General features: G+C 28.3%; 2 protein-coding genes across 3 annotated transcripts; both read right to left on the reverse strand.

Annotated features, from left to right (window-relative positions):
* Positions 1 to 4,234: 4,234 nt before the first annotated feature.
* Positions 4,235 to 9,638, reverse strand: LOC100783345 (agamous-like MADS-box protein AGL12-like protein). Its single transcript, NM_001255908.2, has 7 exons — positions 9,292 to 9,638; positions 9,091 to 9,175; positions 7,473 to 7,534; positions 6,820 to 6,919; positions 6,673 to 6,714; positions 4,798 to 4,839; positions 4,235 to 4,645 (listed from the first exon to the last, which is right to left on the reverse strand). Exons 1-7 carry the CDS (start codon positions 9,471 to 9,473, stop codon positions 4,544 to 4,546), a joined length of 615 nt encoding a protein of 204 aa, NP_001242837.2. The 5' UTR covers positions 9,474 to 9,638; the 3' UTR covers positions 4,235 to 4,543.
* A 1,496-nt stretch (positions 9,639 to 11,134) lies between these two features.
* LOC100810057 (beta-fructofuranosidase, soluble isoenzyme I) lies at positions 11,135 to 16,050 on the reverse strand. 2 transcript variants are annotated; one of them, XM_003540527.5, is made up of 7 exons: positions 15,375 to 16,050; positions 14,725 to 14,733; positions 12,927 to 13,756; positions 12,401 to 12,562; positions 12,079 to 12,305; positions 11,898 to 11,985; positions 11,135 to 11,720 (listed from the first exon to the last, which is right to left on the reverse strand). In XM_003540527.5, the coding sequence occupies exons 1-7, from the start codon at positions 15,697 to 15,699 to the stop codon at positions 11,517 to 11,519; spliced, it is 1,845 nt and encodes a 614-aa protein (XP_003540575.1). In that variant the 5' UTR covers positions 15,700 to 16,050; the 3' UTR covers positions 11,135 to 11,516. The 2 variants fall into 2 exon arrangements, with proteins under 2 accessions (XP_003540575.1, XP_040863220.1); XM_041007286.1 differs by having other exon boundaries at positions 11,224 to 11,720; positions 14,725 to 14,805; positions 15,375 to 15,485.
* Positions 16,051 to 17,768: the final 1,718 nt, after the last annotated feature.

Genomic DNA, 17,768 nt, shown 5'->3' on the forward strand with positions numbered 1-17,768 from the left:
ATTTTTTATTTCTTGTAAGTTTCTGCAACTTGCAAATACTCTTGATATCAAATACATTTTCTTCTTTGGAGTTTAAAACTATATTTAAAACAAAATATATATTCTCGCTTGTCTCGAATATAAGTACCAATTAGTCAAAATTTGTGTTAATTAAAAATATTAGTTAATATTATTTAATTTAAATTTTTTTATTGACTATCTTTCATTAGAACTTAATATTAAGAAGAAGAAAATAATTATTTAAAATATAATTTCAATTAAATTAATGATATTTTAAAGATTGTTTCATTAAATATGATAAAATTAGTTAATATTTAGATATATGTTGGAGAAGTATATATTTGTTTTTTAATTTTATGAGAAAAAATTTATACACATGTAGTATAAACTAATTTTGGATTATCATTAAATCACAAAATATGACAAGTTAGACTTTCAAAGAGCTTAAAGCATTAATGTATTTTGCTTATTGTTTACTGAACTTTGAAAATGAGTCATAATTAAGATTATTTTTATAAAACATAATTAATACAAGAAACATTTAGTTTTTATAAAAATAAATAAACAAAATCTCTAATTTAGTTCTTAGATAAAAAAAAACGGAAGAGTAATAATTATGTTATAATGTAACTCTAAAATTTGATAAAATTTTATATCGGTTAATAACAGACAATTTTTTCAGTCAAAAAACTGACAAGTTTTTATTTATATTTTGAGATTAAATTAAGTTTAACTTATGTTTTTTAATATAATATTAAAATTTATTCTAGCTAATTTTAATAGTGAGCCATTCACGTATGTATTCGAACGTACTTCTAAACTTCACTTTCCCGGTATCCAGTTCAGAATTCTCGGTAGGGCGATAGGAGAATAATTATTTCGTAAATAACTTACTAGCATTACGATACGTATGGACTGTCCAGGGGGAATAATACATGAATCTATAACGATTAATAAAAATAATTATTCCTTTTAGTGTATATATTTTTCATTTTTCAATTATTCTTTAATATATATAATTATTTTTATTTCTTTCATCAACATTTTATTCAATTCCTGTCCGACATAATCATATATGTTAATATCTATTTCATCACCATCCACTTCTAAGGACACAAAACTGACGTCATTTTGGAATCTATATATCCTTTTATTTAGTAGTATTTCTTAAGGTTTACACATTCATTATTTCGTTTCATTATTTTTCAGTTCTTCAATATTCATCGGTTGGCATTGTGCCTCTCAATTATTTTGAAATTAATCCTCCGCCATTCAAAAGTAAGGCAGATCCATCTTCTTTATATATTTATATATAAATATAAAAAGTGAGATAATGCATAAAATATAAAATTAAGATTGTATTTATTGTTAATTTCAAAAAAATGAGTTTATGAATAATAAATAATCTTACTCAAATTGAATAGAACCGTATTTAAATTTTTAATTATTGATCAAATTAAAACAATTATTTGTCAGTCAATCCATATACTAGTTTTATAGATTTGTAAAATATTTTAATTTAAATCAATGATATATTAACATTTTTTTACTTTACACACACATATTCATGATTTAAATAAATAAATTCCAAAAGTAAAAAATTAATACCAGCATGTAAAAATGGGTTTAAAAAGATATCATTAATGATTAATTTGTGAAGCAGGTGTAAATCACTTACCTTGGAGTTCTTTCAACTTATTATTAATGAGCTCAAATTTAAATCATGAATATATAACTATGTTAAATACTTAAATAAAAAAAATTATCATGATTTTATCCTATTCAAACAAGATTGTCTCTATATGTAATCTAAAAAAAATTAATTTTTGAATTCTTGATTTTTACGAGTCTTACAACTAATTGAGTATGAGTATTTAGTATTTTTCATTAATGTATTCATTATTTAAAAATTATAATATTGAGATTCACATTTGAAATGAAAATGTTTTAATTTATATTTCATAATTTAATAAATTTTATTTTTCTGATAAAAATTATATTTAATGTTTTATTTTAGTTTTATTTATTATTATTATTTATAATTGTTAACAATTTATTTTCTAACACATTTTTAACAAGCTTTTATTATTTATTGAATTTAATATAAAACTCAATAATTGGGGAAATAAACATAAATAAATATTCCATAAATATTATTGCATTGAATATTTGAAAATAATTTAATACTTGTTCTTAAATATAAATTTCTTTAATAAAATATACTTAATATATGTTAATTACTGTCCTTGACTTATTCACTTGTTAGTATGATTTCTTGTGTCATTTTACCCTTTATTGATTGGATTTTCACTTCAAAGTGAATCTTATTGCTAAAGCTCTCGTTACTAATATAAACGTATTAATAATCATATTTATGATTTTGTGTCAACCATAATGAATTTTTTGGTTTGAACAAGGCAATAGAGATAGAAATTTTGACAATGGAGGAGAGAAAATATATCCTCTTAATTTTTTTGGTGAAGAAATATATCCTCTTAATTATTTTTGTAGAAGAAGAGAAAAAATGAAGTACTTTATTATTATATCCTTCATGTAATAAATAAAGTTCTTAAAAGTTTACTTTATTATTATATCCTCTTAGACACGAGATAAAAAATGAAAGTAAAAATTATTTTATTCAAAATATCAAAATATTTAATACTTATTTTTAAGTATTATAAAACATTTAACAGAATATATTTAATATATGTATATATATACACACAATTATAAACAGTTTATTTAAAAAAAATGCATCATATTTCTCCCCATTACTCCATTTTCTTCTGGTCAAATACTACGCAAAAGAAGTAATAATAAAAAAAAGCGATGATTTACATAAATTGTGTGTTAAACTTCAGTCAGATATACGAATGATAATGTTAGCCATCAAATGCGCAAGAAAGGCCATTTACACAACCACAAAAAAGGTGCATGGGCTTCAACTAAGGAGACAATCATTTTTTTTTATGATTAAGGAGACAATCATCTCCCTAAATAGCTTACATATATATTATTTCTTGAATAATATAAGAAGATTAATGAAATGAAAAATAGATATTTTTTAAATTAGTAAAATAATAAAATGCGTGTGGTATCAGTATAACAGACGACTTTTTCTAAGTAGGGACAATAATTAAGTACATGAATATGTAGTTAATTACAAATTATTTCAAAAAATTAATTATAGATTATACTAATTATATTATAACATGCTATTTTTTATGAAATAATTAAATTCCATTTTAATAAAAAAATTTATTATATGCATACATTATAAATTTAAATTTTGATTTTAAAATATAAAGACATTTTTTATTTTATCAAAATTTAATGTGAAATAATTATAATAATAATAATAATAATATATGATTTTGTAACTATTTGACACTTTTTATTTTTATTTTTAAATTAATAATTAATTTTAAAATTCTCTGTAATTTATGTTAAATTTTCCTTTAGTAAAAAAATAGAAACATGTTTTGACAATATACATTCGTGATATGGTTGGATAGGAATGAAATAGAACGTAAATAAAAAAATAAAAAATAATAATAATAATAATAATAATAATGGAAGTAAAAAAACAGAATATATGAATTATTTGGATGAATATAGATAAAAAGGGGGAAAAGTGACTATTTTTTTCGTTTATTTGAATCGGTTAAAAAATAAGTGAAAATAAATAAATTGCATAATATTATTACTCAATAATAATACATCTCCCTTCCAAATTCATAAAATGCTTCCAGTTTGGTTATGATTACTTATGAAATAATAATAATGATTAATACAAATCACAATGATTTATGTTTCTCAATTAAATAATTTAAGATTTAAATTTCAACTAATTTTTTAACATAAAATAAATTATTTATAAAAAAATATTCATCTAAAATATACTCACAATCTCCTATCAAAATTTAGTCACTTACATCTAGGGAAAGACTAACTCGTACCAATGGTGAAAGAAAATGACATGATTACTTATGAAGTGGACGCTTGAACAGAGACTCAAACAGGAGGATTCACTGACTAAAGCAAACTCATATTGAAAATGGGCCAGCATGATCTAATAGCAGTTTTTTTTTTATATATAAAAATAATAATAGCAGCTTGTGTTAGATTTATGTTGCTTTTTGCATCACATTTATCTTAATTCTCACCCTAATGTTAGTTAAATTAATAAATGAATAATTAGTCATTTAAACTATAAAAAATTATTCTGCTTAAATAATTGTGATTTCCACGAAATAAACCATTATACAAACATATTACATTACTGATCATGACAGAGAAAAATTAATAGTCAGAAACCACACTTTTCTGTCTTTTACATTAAAAACTTATCTATAAAAATATTAGGTTGCCACAATATTAATGTTACAAATTATTGCAAAGCTTGCACACCATTTGGTAAGTAAGATAGGCACAATGTTCATGCTTCATATATACTTCACTTTTTAATGTTATGAAGCATAGCCCAGTCGTCATTCTTTCCCTTATTAAAGCATGTAAACAAAGCATTGTAGAAACAACTCATTTAATAGAGTTGAAAAACCTCATCTTGTATGATTAGCGGGTACGAATTCGAAGTATCAGTAGCAAATTGAGCAAAGTTAGAAATTGCAGTATTCTCCACAATCTGTAAAATGTAATGACATATTAGAATTATTTTCAGACCAAAGTATAAAATTACAATATATATATATATATATATATATATATATATATATATATATATATATATATATATATATATATATAAAGAAAATGCATACTTGATAAAACTATTACCTTATCATGGAGATATTTATTTGCCGCTTTAAGTGTTCCCTCCTTCAATTCAAAAAGGTAAAAAGTTAGTTCGCTCATTGACATAAAAAAATTAAGAATTACACACATACACTCGAAACAGCATTCTAACATAAATTGAGGTTCCATCTGTATGTTATCACATCTCATTAATTAGTTGTATATGTGGTTGAGTATTCTAAAAGGTTTAAGTCTCATATTGCTTGCTTTTATAGGTTTTTAATCCTGTATAAATCACCTTGTGTTTTGAATTTTCAAATAATTAGTTAGTAAAGAGCATAGGCTTGTGCATGTGAGGTTCGGTTCAATGAACCCAGTACAATGTAAATTTGCTAATTTTTTCCCCATGATAATGAACCTCATGGACATTTTTTGTATTAATTAATTTTAATTGAAAACCCTAATATTTCAAACCCTATTTTTTTAAAAAAATAAATAAATACAATGTTAACAACTTTAAGCAAAAAAAATAAAAATCAATTATCTGACAAAACTAAAACAAATCAACTATTTCAGTGGGAATACAAAAATAACTTAATCATGTTATTATAAATTAGGTCCTTACATCTCATACACATTACTAAAGGAATGAAATTTGTTTATAGGCCCTCATCCTATAATGTCAAAGAAAGAGTTAGTTAATTTTCATTTGAGTAACCTATATTTGTTTAAAAAATCAAGTTGGCCTTAACTATACATGCACACACATCAAATTTTGGTACGAGAAGTTAGAGGTGCAATGAGTTGAACCATTCATGAATTATTCAGGCTCAACTTGTTAATAGCTCATGAATATCTCAATTAATATCTCAATTATATATATAATAGAAAAAATAAAATTGCATATATCTTGTTATTTGTATGAAAACGCTTAATTGAACAAAAACACACTTAATTGGAAAATTGAAAATAATTTAAGAAAAAAATTCATAAAAATAAAAGTAATGAAGTTATAAATGAGTCAAACAAGAAAAGTTTAAGTTTTATTTTTTTTAACAAGTCAAATTCATGTTTTTATTAGATTCATTTAAATAAATGAGATAATTTAAGCAACTCATGTTTTTCATAAGTCAAGTTTAAACTTCAAGTGTCCAATCTAGTTCAGTTCGTTTACATCCTATGAGAAATCATAAGTCTTACTTTCATTTATTGTATGAACCTATGCTCACGGTCCTTTTAGACACATATATTTCGTCTTCATTTATTGAGTTGTTGTTTATTTCCTAGCTTTTTTATTAAACATTTTAGGCAAAAAAATTATAATCTCTTTTTTCATTTGTGTTTTAGATTTTTCCTAGCTTATGAGCTTTAATTGTATATTATAATAATTTATTTATAAACTTTTACTTGTGTGCGAGATAATTATAAATTAGTGTGTTTAATTTCAGTAACCTATTTGTCTAAAAGCATTTTAACTAAAAATGTCTTAACACTTTAAGTTTATAATCCTCTTCCTTATTTACTGTTTTTTTATTTGTTTCTAACTTGATATTTGTTTTTGAATAGAAGTAGGGGATTAGACCTAAGAAGATTAAAACTACCACAGCATGATAATGCAAAATGAATATTTATTATTGTAAATTAGTGTGAATCATGATTGCTGAAAATTGTTTTGCAGTAAAAGTTGTTTAGTGTATTGCACAAAATTGGGGTTAAAATTATAATTTACTCTAATAAATATTTATTTTTGTTATATTTTAATTTATTTACATTATATATGCAATATATATATATATATATAATGAATTTTTTATATATTTTCTCTAAATGCAATATATAAATTTACTAACAATGATACAATGACAAGTAAAATATTTTAAAAATATGTAAATTCAATAATAAGTTTTGCTTACGTACCTTATCTTTCAAAGCTTGAATTTCTTGTAACATGATGTTCATCTGTCGTTCATCATATATATGCATACTAGTTACTTATCCATGTTTAACATAAAAGACAATACGTTAATATTTTTACTATATAACAAAGTATTTGTCAGTACGTACTTTCATTGAACGAATATGATATATCCAAGTTTCGAGATTCTTCTCTAGCACTTGTAATTCATCAATTGTCATAGTCTTATTTCCTCCTCCAAACAAATGCCTAAGCAATTAAGATAATAATAAGATTTAATTAATTTTCCGACTTATTTATAAATTTTATTTCTTATAAAATTATAATTATACTTAAATAATTGATTTGTTTTAAAGAATTATAGAGGTATAATACAATTATGTACATAAGACATTTTCATCTGAAAACAACAACACACAAAGATATTTTAGTTTTTATCATTTTGAAGAAGATAACTACATGTATGATGTATTTATGCCATAAAAATTAATTAACTAATATCAGTAATCTGATTTTATTTTTCCCTTTGATTTTATAGGCAAGTGCGGAGGTGTTTTTCCACCCTCTACAAACTAATGTTATTCCAAGTACCAACTAGAAATACCACATAACCATTTCATTAATATCGCTAATCAAGACATAGCTAGTCAACAATAAATAAAAAAAACTTGAAATCTTGGGGAAGTACAAAATTAGTTAATTATTCTAATTTATTTTTTTATTACATTAATTATATGTATTTAACGGTATAATATTTTGTTGGAAAACAAATAGTATAATAAAAAAAATCGACATTGTGTACCTGATACCCTTTTGCAATGTTTGGATTTCTTGTTTTAGCATGTTAGTTTCCTCTTTAGCATCCTATACAATAATTATGCGATAAAGTGAGTAGGACTTTGAATAAAAAAAACATCATCGATCATAATAAACCAAGCATATAAATTGTCAATTATTAATAATGACAATACAAAAATAGATACATAACACCAACAAATCATTAATTTCCACAAAAAATAGTCATCAATAAATTTAATAAATATTTTGTACTAATAACTTTTTAGTTAAAAAAAAAGGTACATAATAGGATATAAATAAATGTAAATATTTCAAGCATACCACATACAACATACTACAGTTGAATTAATGCTTATATCAGTTATTTTGTACCCTCATTTTGCATTCTCATTGTTAAACATTATTTTTTTTCATTTTATTAATGATGTAGCATATGATTTTATACAAGAAATGTAAAACAATATAGTTATCGGAAAAAAATGTAAAACAATATGTAAAAATTTGATGTGGATAAAGGAAAAAATGTTTTTCCTTCAAATCCTTTGAAACTCTCTTGCAAATTTCCTAAAGACACTTCTAACAAATATTGATGCAATAGAAGATTATGCTCATTTAATTCTCATGGATCATAAGAATAGGATGAATGAACAATTGTTTGAATTTGACTTAACTGTATAGAGGAAAAACAATGTATACACAAACAATTTGATCAGACTTTGCATTTTTTTATACCATATCTTTTTTTTTTGTTTTCAAAAATTATCTTTTCATCTTTTTTAATATTTTATTGGATTTTTTGTTTTTTTATCTTATTGTATACTTTCTCATTTTTCCCGGAAAAAATTCTTTTAAAATAAAGATTTCTAAAGAAAACGTGTTTGTTCCTATTTGTACATATTATCAATTTATACATCTTATCTTGTTTTCTTACACTCCTTTTTCCTTTGTATGTTTCATAATTTTTCTTTTAATAGTTTGACGAAGACCATGTGTTGAAGAACCTAAATACAAATAAGTTGTCCCTGCTCAAGTTGTTATATTTGAAGAAGGCGAGAGATGAATGCAACAGTCGTTGTGGTTGTACTCTTTGGTCGACTAACAGAGGGAAGCTAAGGTGAAAGCTCGCTCTTTAGCGGCACTGAGTATGAGATTCAAAGGCAAGTTTTTGGAGGTATCACTGTGCATGCCTTTAATTTGTTTAATTTAGTGCCATTTGATATACACGGTTTGGTCGTATAAGTGTATGGTACTCATACACTTATAACCCTTTAACTTAATTACTAATTTGTAAGCGACTAGTCATGCTAGATCTTACAAAACACGACATACTAATAAGTAATTATAGAATCTAACCCTGTATGAAGTGGAGGGAGAACAAACATTAATTCGGTGATTACTGATTATATTATTACTATTATTTAATAATGCATCGAAAACCATTGATGATTCTTTTATATATTATAATGACAAGGATGATTATTCCATTTTTAATTTCTTTGACACCAATAAAACTTCCCTTATTGACTAAGCTATTTTGTTCATTCTCCTATGATATTTGAAATTGATTAATGCACACATAGCTAGATAGCATAGAGAGAAAGAGAGAGTGATTGCGTACGTACCAGAAGAGGATGTGCTTCAGGTGCTGCTTCAGGCTGAGCTCCTCGTGAGAACTTCATGTACCTCTCAATGAGCCCTTGCATGGTTCTTTCATACATATATATGAACCAAGCAGAAAAAATGAAAGTGAAAACTCAGAGACCATAATACTAATGCATACATGTTTCAAGTATATGTAGAGAGAGAGAGAGAGAGAGAGAGACCCTTTGGTGGCTAGTTCATAGAGCTTTCCATGGGCAGAGAAAATGAATAGGCCAATTTCAGCATCGCACAGCACAGATAGCTCCTTAGCCTTCTTAAGAAGCCCAGCTCGGCGCTTGCAGAAGGTAACTTGCCTGTGCACAGGGTTCTCAATTCTCTTCAGCTGAACCTTTCCGCGAGCCATTAATCAATGCTTAATTTGCATTAATTGTGAGTATGATGATGAGTTTGTTTGTTTGTGCTTCTATGCACACAACCTCCCACTAGTTTGAACTAGCTTCGAGGTTGCTGCAGCCTGCAGGTACGTACGTAGTACCCTTTCTCTCCGACTTTGATCTCTATCAATCTTGCTTCAATTTTCTGGGATTGATTACCTTATATAATAACCATATATTAAATATAACATTTCACCTCCCACCAAGGGAATCATCACTTATTTAAATACTAATAATAATGTAATGACAAGTAATGTATTCTAAGAAATATGTGACCGCGCCTACTTTCCACCACATTAGCTTTTTGTTTACTCTCTTATATCCATCAGTCAGAAGTGTATGGATTCCAATCAATTTGATGATAAATCACATCAAAGCATGTGATACTAAAGGTGATTCATATTATGGTGGCTGCACCCATAGAATATGGTTCATTTTACTAAAATATTTCTGCGCAACCTTTATTCCTGATTTCCTGTGCGCCCAACTGTATATATTATATCGTGCATATATGAAAGGGCCAAAGCAAAATAATATATATGCTACTCTGTTCTGTGCCTTTAGGAGAAACTGCTTTTTCCGTACATTAAATTAACACAAATGGCTTTCCTGGTGGATGCTAGCTGTGACATCAGACCTGCGAAAAGTTACAGCAAGTTTATCATTGCCATCCGTTATTCACTCTTAGAAAAAGTTACATTCCTGATGAACAACTGGTGAGGAGTAGAATAATCATCCAATTTGTTTGAGGTAGTAAGAGTGTTAATGAGAGTTTTCTTCTTCTTCTTTGAAGAAAGGAATTGGACTTTCACTGTACTTTTTTAGTTAGATTGAAAGATCATCTTATATCAGAAGAGAAACAATATAATTTTATACTTTAATAATGGAAATATTTTGCTAGATTAGGTTTCGTGATTTTTTCTTCTATTCTTACACTTTTATTCACTGAGGATGTAATTGGAAACCCGTTTGAAGCCTTGTAAACAAAATTTTCCACTTTCGAAAGCAACAAACCTACAGAAGAAATGAAGGGATGGATTAGCGTTTAGTTGAATTTAACCGAATTCCAAACACAAACTGAATAGTGTTGGAATAAAACCAGGAATCAAATAAAGCAGAAGAAAGTAAATCATTAAACGGTCTTGAGCTAAACTATTATTAAATCATATCAAATCCTGGAACTATTCCCCTGATAGGCTGATTATCTGTTTTCCTGGTCACATTAATCATGATGCACTCTGCACTGAACTACAGAACGAGGAATCATATCATATTAATATCAATATATAGTCAACATCCGAATTTTCTTGTATCACAATTGGGTCCAATAATTCAAAGTGAATAATAGAATTGGGGGGTATAGCATAGCTTAAATTAAAATTGAGCAAGGAATTCTTCCAAAGAAAGCTGAGTGCCATTAAGTATAATGTAATTGACCAAAATTATTTTTTAATAATTCTTATTCATTGCCATTGGCCATTGGCTCTTGCTTGTCACTTTATAAACAAAAAGTATCAAGTTAAAGCACGATAAATTAACTTGACGCTGGAGAAACAATTGTCAGGACAGTGTTTATATTCAAGAATAAATATATGCTGATTAGAAATACCATAATAGTAGCAAATGGATAAATATGAATCTAGGAATTGCATCAATAACAGGAAAAACAATGATACATGGACACAATGACACCCATATGCCATTTCAAAGAATGAGAGAGAAGTGTAAGAATGATATGTACTATAAAATGATAGGAAGAAAAAGAAAAAAAAATACAATAGAAGGGTCTCCGTATATAATTACTCTAGTGGTAGACTTTAATTACTCTTGACAAATTCCAAATAATATGGATATCCATGGCATCGGTATGCCTACAAAGCTGTAATTTATACATGTTGATGCCACAAGACTTTGTTGTTTTGATTTGTTTTGTTTTCCTTACTTCGCTGGGGCAATAATGATAACCGTTTGCAAAATAATAAAATGCAAATGTGCATCCATAGCTTTGACTTTCACAACTTCTGGTCAAAGGGAAAGGGGCGTATGAAAGCTGAGTTCAATTGCCAAATCTTGAGCGAGACCTTGATGTTTATGTCCGTTGCGTTGTTGAACAGAAACAATCTTGCAGCTCCATATATTGCTTCTGTTGGATAAACTCTAGATGAGATCACTGTTCTCCCTCCCTGAGCAAAGCTCTCAATGATTGAATGGTCCACCTGAATCATATTGTAAATTTAATTGTCACATGAACTTACATAATAATGCTAACCAAGAAAGCAGTTTTATCCTAAACTGAAAATGTGTAAGAATTCCTTCGTCCAGAAACTAAATAAGAGCCACGATGGCTAGCTGATGCATACACAGTAAGCATTATATATCTTATTCATACTTACCAATACCCTCATTGATAATTTTTCATCACTGAGAACAGGAACTTTGCTTCCAAAAACGAGCTTTGAAACATCAGGAGCCTTTGATGACCTATTTTATATCCAATAACATTTCATGCTCATGAGATTAGATTTCACGGTTTTGGTCTTATTAATTCAAGTAAGCAAATGAAAACTATAGTACCTAGTTTCATCAACACAGAAGGAAGTGGTTGAACTGCCATCTTTAGTAGTACTAGAAAGATGGAAATAAATTGGTGTTAGTTCAGAAAGATGGTCATCTGCAATAGCCAGAATACCGAATGGTCCCAAAGCACTTCTATCAACAGCTCCATTTCCACATCCTATATTGTCCTTGCCACTCCCTTTGGATGCTAAAAATTCGATTTCAAATTCAGCAAATACGTCCAACTGAAAATTTTTCAAGAAATGTATGTATGAGTTAACTATATATTCACAACTTATGCAACAAAAACCAAGTGAGTAGCTTAATGCTATTAACAAACCTGTGTGGCTGGGCCTATGTCCAGTGGCACAACTGAGCCAGGTTTAACCACAACTCCTTCAAATTCGGAACTGCCAAGTCTTAAGCTTTCTACTTCTTCCACTGGCCAGTGAACCAAATTAGTTCTAGTCTTCTTGTCAAACACTACTGTTCTTGGAATAGTCTGATTTTTTTTTTTTAAAAAAAAAAAAAAGAAAAGGTGTGGATGAGAATTTATAACAACCTTAATTAAATCCCAATATGTAAAATTTGATAACTCTTTCTGCCACTGCCAGAGTTCCTTTTCTTATGAATTCGAGCGTTGTCAATAGTCAAATTGATATTTTTTGCCAAATTAATACTAGGTCTTTAAAATGAATGCTGATATGCGAGGTAGAGTTGCCTTCAAGTGTTTGAGAAACTCTTGGTTAGCCTTAATACATCTAACTTGGACAGACTTGGCAAGATAAGTATTTACGCATGATTAATATTTTGGTGCCCTTTAAATAAATTCACTCAACTCAATTAAAATGTTCCATGCAACATACCTGGAGAGATGCCCAACCCTTTTTCAAGTCAGCGGTTTCACTATCTGATTCATTAATCCAACCCCACAGGATCCTTCTGTTTTTGTGTTGGTCATAGAATGTCTTTGACGCATAGTATCTGCCATAGTCCAATTTGAACCCGATACCCACATCCTCATGCGGGTTATCGGGCACCCATGTATCATTTTCAATGAAGTATGTCCCAATTGCATAATGATCCACCTTGGTGTCATCCAAACTAGCCTTCAACACATGTTTCACATCGTTAGGCCCGTTTACTGAAACCGGGTAAAAGTCCACGCACTCCCACATACCCGTTCCCGGGACTTGGTGCAAATAGTGATCATTTTGCTCGTAGTGGATGAAATCTTGGGTTTTATAAACCAATGAAAGACCTGTCCCGTTGAGCTTTGAGCCAATGGTGATCCTCCACTTTTCATCTGGCCCAAACCATGCAGTGGTTGGGTCACGAAAATCCTTTGGCCCAATGCCTGGTGGAGGGGCCAAGACAGGGTTATCAGCATATTTGACCCAATCAAGGAGGAGGGGATCAGATAGGTTGGCGGGGTAGGCAAGATTTTGGACTTGCACGTTTTGATCGGTGCTACCCGTGTAGAGCATTAGGATTTTGCCATCTGGCAAAAGGGTTGCTGAACCTGACCATACACCGTTGACGTCAAACCACTTATCTGGAAACAAGGCAATGGGAAGGTAGAGCCAGTGAATCAAGTCTCTGGATACAGCGTGGCCCCATGTTATGTTGCCCCACACGGCTGAATCCGGATTGTATTGGTAAAATACATGGTACCACCCCATGTAAAACAATGGACCTGCAACAAAGGATATATAATCTTGTCTTAACAATATTACAAATTTATCATAATCAATATCTTTTAACAAATGCGCAATGCATGGGAATAATAAACTGCTTTCCCAATGTTTGACACCCATATGATATTGACTTTTTCTTATAAAAACATGGACCCATGCATGATAGCTTCAGCTGAAAACAACGTGTTGGGCATGCCCAGAGCTGCTAGCCAAACTAAAAGCCGAGGTCAAACTCTAAATCATGCTAGCTTTTAATATAATTTTGTTCATTTTTTTCACTGAAACTTCCAAGTTTATCCCTTGACATTAACGTTGCCCAATTCAGAGTTATGAAATTCAAAATTTCATAATTTTAATCATAAGAAGGAAAGTATAACTTGTCAACACGATGGATTCCAAGCTTACGAATTTGAAGGTAACAAAGCAGTGAATGAAATGAGCACGGTTTTAGTTGCGTTATTAAATTGAATTTTATATACCAGCAAAATTGTCTATCACTATGATATACTATACTATTAATATAAACTTAATCATTAAGCTTATTTAATATATTTATAGTTAACCAAAAAAGTCTTCATTCATTTTAAAGTTGGAAAAAATTTTCTCGTATTTTTAAACGAAAAGTACATCTTTAAATGTAAATATGTGATTCAGATTAATTTTATGAAATTCCAAATCATAAGACTCTATATGCACCCAGAATCCCAAATAGAGGCATAGCCTCTTACGTTGGCCGAACCAGCTGATTAATTATATCAATGAAAGCTAATTCAATACTATATTTATAGTTAATTAATATTTTTTTTAACTCGTGCTATAATCAAAATTCTTATTTCATATATGTTTGCAGATATTATAATTCAAGAGATACCAGCAAAACAGCATTTTTGAAAGATAATTAAAGAAGTCAAGAACTAAGCCAAAAATAAATAAATATAAAGACTAGTTGGCAAATGAACAGACGTACCGTTAGGATCTGAAGCAGATAAGACCAACAAACATGCGCACAGCAACCCCAATAGAACAAGAAGACATTGTTAATTAGCCTCTTCAGAAAACGAAAGGAAATGAGGGGAAAAATGGAATAAGGTGCAATTTTTGAAGAGATAATTAGTCATAAAAATATCAACAATATATTCTTTGATATACTTTTTATTTTCTGGTTGATTTAATCTGGGTGTTACAAAATAGAAATTTCATTAAATAACAAGAGTCCACTTTATAAAAAAAAAATTACCCTATACTGAAAATACGAGTTTAAATATATATTTTCAATCATTTAAAACATGACATTTTTTAATTAAATTTTTTAAAATAATGTGTTTCTAGACTCTCTTTTTAAGGCAATGTGTTTTTAGACTGTGATGAATCAGGAACTAAAATGTAGTATATATTTTATTAATTATGAAATATTAAAAGTAAATTAAAAACTTATATATTTCATATAATAAAAATGTACGTATTTAAGTCAAAAATTCATTTAAAGATCATTAAAGCTAGAAAAAAATGTAAGTCTTGGTTAAACACGTGTGTACTGTAAGCACTTAAATAAATTAATAGCTGGACGTGTATGTATTTTGACGTGGCGTCGACATTAGAAAAGTTGAGGTAGCTTACCGTTCATCCAGTTCCTTTGAGGTTGAAAATGGAAAGCTGTTCTTTGCCAAGATAACATTGCATTTGTCCAGTTATATGAAGCTTTGTGTGACAGATATTGGTTTGACTTGGCTGATACACCCTCAGCAACCCCTCTAGCTTTAGGTATTAATGTGATATTGTTTTCTAAGCTGGGCTCATGGCTCTGAAGGTTTACGATAATAAGTGCAAACAATGACATCAGGACAATGAAAACAAGGGTACCCTTTTGCGTTCTCCTTCCACTTTCCCCTGTTGGAGGATTCAGCAAGGGAATTTGCGGAGCATGCTCAAGATCAGGGTTCATGGCGGCCTATAGCTTGTTATTTTCTCGTTGAGTGTCTATACTAGCTATATTGTTAATGAGCAGAAATGACAAAATGAAACTTTCACAGAAAAAAAAAAAAAGGAAAGTGTATAATTGAATATGGATAACCGATTATAATGATATGGTATGGGAGAAGTTGGATTGGTGGTTCCAATCTAACTGGAGAGTGGAGAGCAAACACGGAGAAAGAAGCAAATTAAAGAGATGGAATAAATACATATATATAGATATATTGTGGCAACATAGAAGGACAGGTGGGATTTTTGGATAAAAATTGGAAATCAAACTATTCTATAGTACTGCTTATGGACATGAATTATGAAAAATAACAACTTGATTATTTGATGTGCATGTAGGTTTGCACAAGACAAAATGGTCATCTTGACCGTTGTCTGCACGTAACTTCATACTTAATTGAGTTTTTCATTTTCTTGGACGGCTATATGGAAAATTAAAATAATAATAATATAACTATATGTAGGTCAAATAAACTGTTAAAAAGAGCTCTTTGAAAATTCAATGAAAAAATGGTGTAATTATTTCTAGATTATAAAAGGTACAGATATTTTTTTTCTTTTTAATTTCTGAAATTTTATTTTACATTTCCAAATTAATCATAAACGTTTTATAATTTTTTATTATCAAAACGCTAGTTGTGAAAAATATATATATCAACTTCTTTTAAAATATTTCAAGCTCAAAGTGCTGAAACAAAATTTCCTAATTTCAGTGATAGTTCTTTATTCACGACAAGCCGTAGGTACACTTAATTCTATATTATTGAAAAAGTTATAAGAGAAATATAGTATACCGTACGTACCATAACTTTAATTAAGTAACACCATTTCTCCCAATTTTGAAAGTATTGGGGAACTACGGTGTTGGTGTCGTACATTGCACAAATACGCCAAGTCGTTTACCAATCTACATACGTATTTCATATACCAATCAAGTATATATGTGTCTGTCCGTCGATTATTCTCTGATCAACTCACCAACCGATCCGCTTCCGTTGCCTACCTCAATTTTATATATATTCTATTCATCGATTTTCTTTTCCATGAATGTGCGTGGCTAAAATGATTTTGGAAACAATATGTCATTTTAATTTTAAGGATTTATATCACATTTTTTTAATTAAAAAAAAATACTATAACAGGATCTCACAAAATGGGGATCTATTCAAACAAAAGAATAAATAATATTAATTGTGTATGTTATTTAAAATATGTCTAATACGTTTGGTTGCAAAATTTGATATTTTATTATACTCTTTTATTGAAAAAAATATATATTAATTACGTCCCTACATATTTATAGACGCCACGCCATCGTGTGGATTTGATAAGGACAGGACAGGGGATGGGAGAATAGAAAAGTGGCAAAGGCAAAGTTTCACGCCAATCATCTTTTTCTTTTTATTTTTTTCTTCTTTTGGTGAATTTCACGCTAATCACCTAATCCCTGAGATAAGAACTTTCGCTCGTAAAATGCTGTATGAATGACGAATCTTGTGAATCTATGTAAAACTCTCTTGTTTGAAAAATGAAACACTTTCAGGCTTTCCGCTGGTTGTGTCCAAATAATTAGTGAATTTCTCTATAAACACTTACAAAAGAAAATTATATAAAATAAAAGAAAAATACATTAAATTTCTACCTAAATTAAAATCAGTTTATATCCTGTAGTTTTTATAAAAGTTAAATAAAAAGGAATTATATAAAAATTAAGTGTATAAGTTAATTTTTATCTTATAACAAAAGTTTAATGGATTTTTAGTTTTTAATTTCTTATTCTATTAGTAGTTTAGTACTTTATAGAAAAGTTTATACAAACACAACCTAAGAGTATATTTATGGGATTAAATGTTTTTATATTATTATAAAAATTATTAAATTTATACAAACACAAGTTATCACTTACAAAAATTATTAAATTTTATAATAATTATCTTAAAGATCATATCAGTGTTTAACATATAAAATAGTGTTAGAAAACATATTAATAAAATACTGACTTAATTTTAATTTACGTCTTTACTTAATGGT

Source organism: Glycine max, chromosome 12 (assembly GCF_000004515.6).
Source record: "Glycine max cultivar Williams 82 chromosome 12, Glycine_max_v4.0, whole genome shotgun sequence".
Lineage (NCBI taxonomy): Eukaryota > Viridiplantae > Streptophyta > Magnoliopsida > Fabales > Fabaceae > Glycine > Glycine max.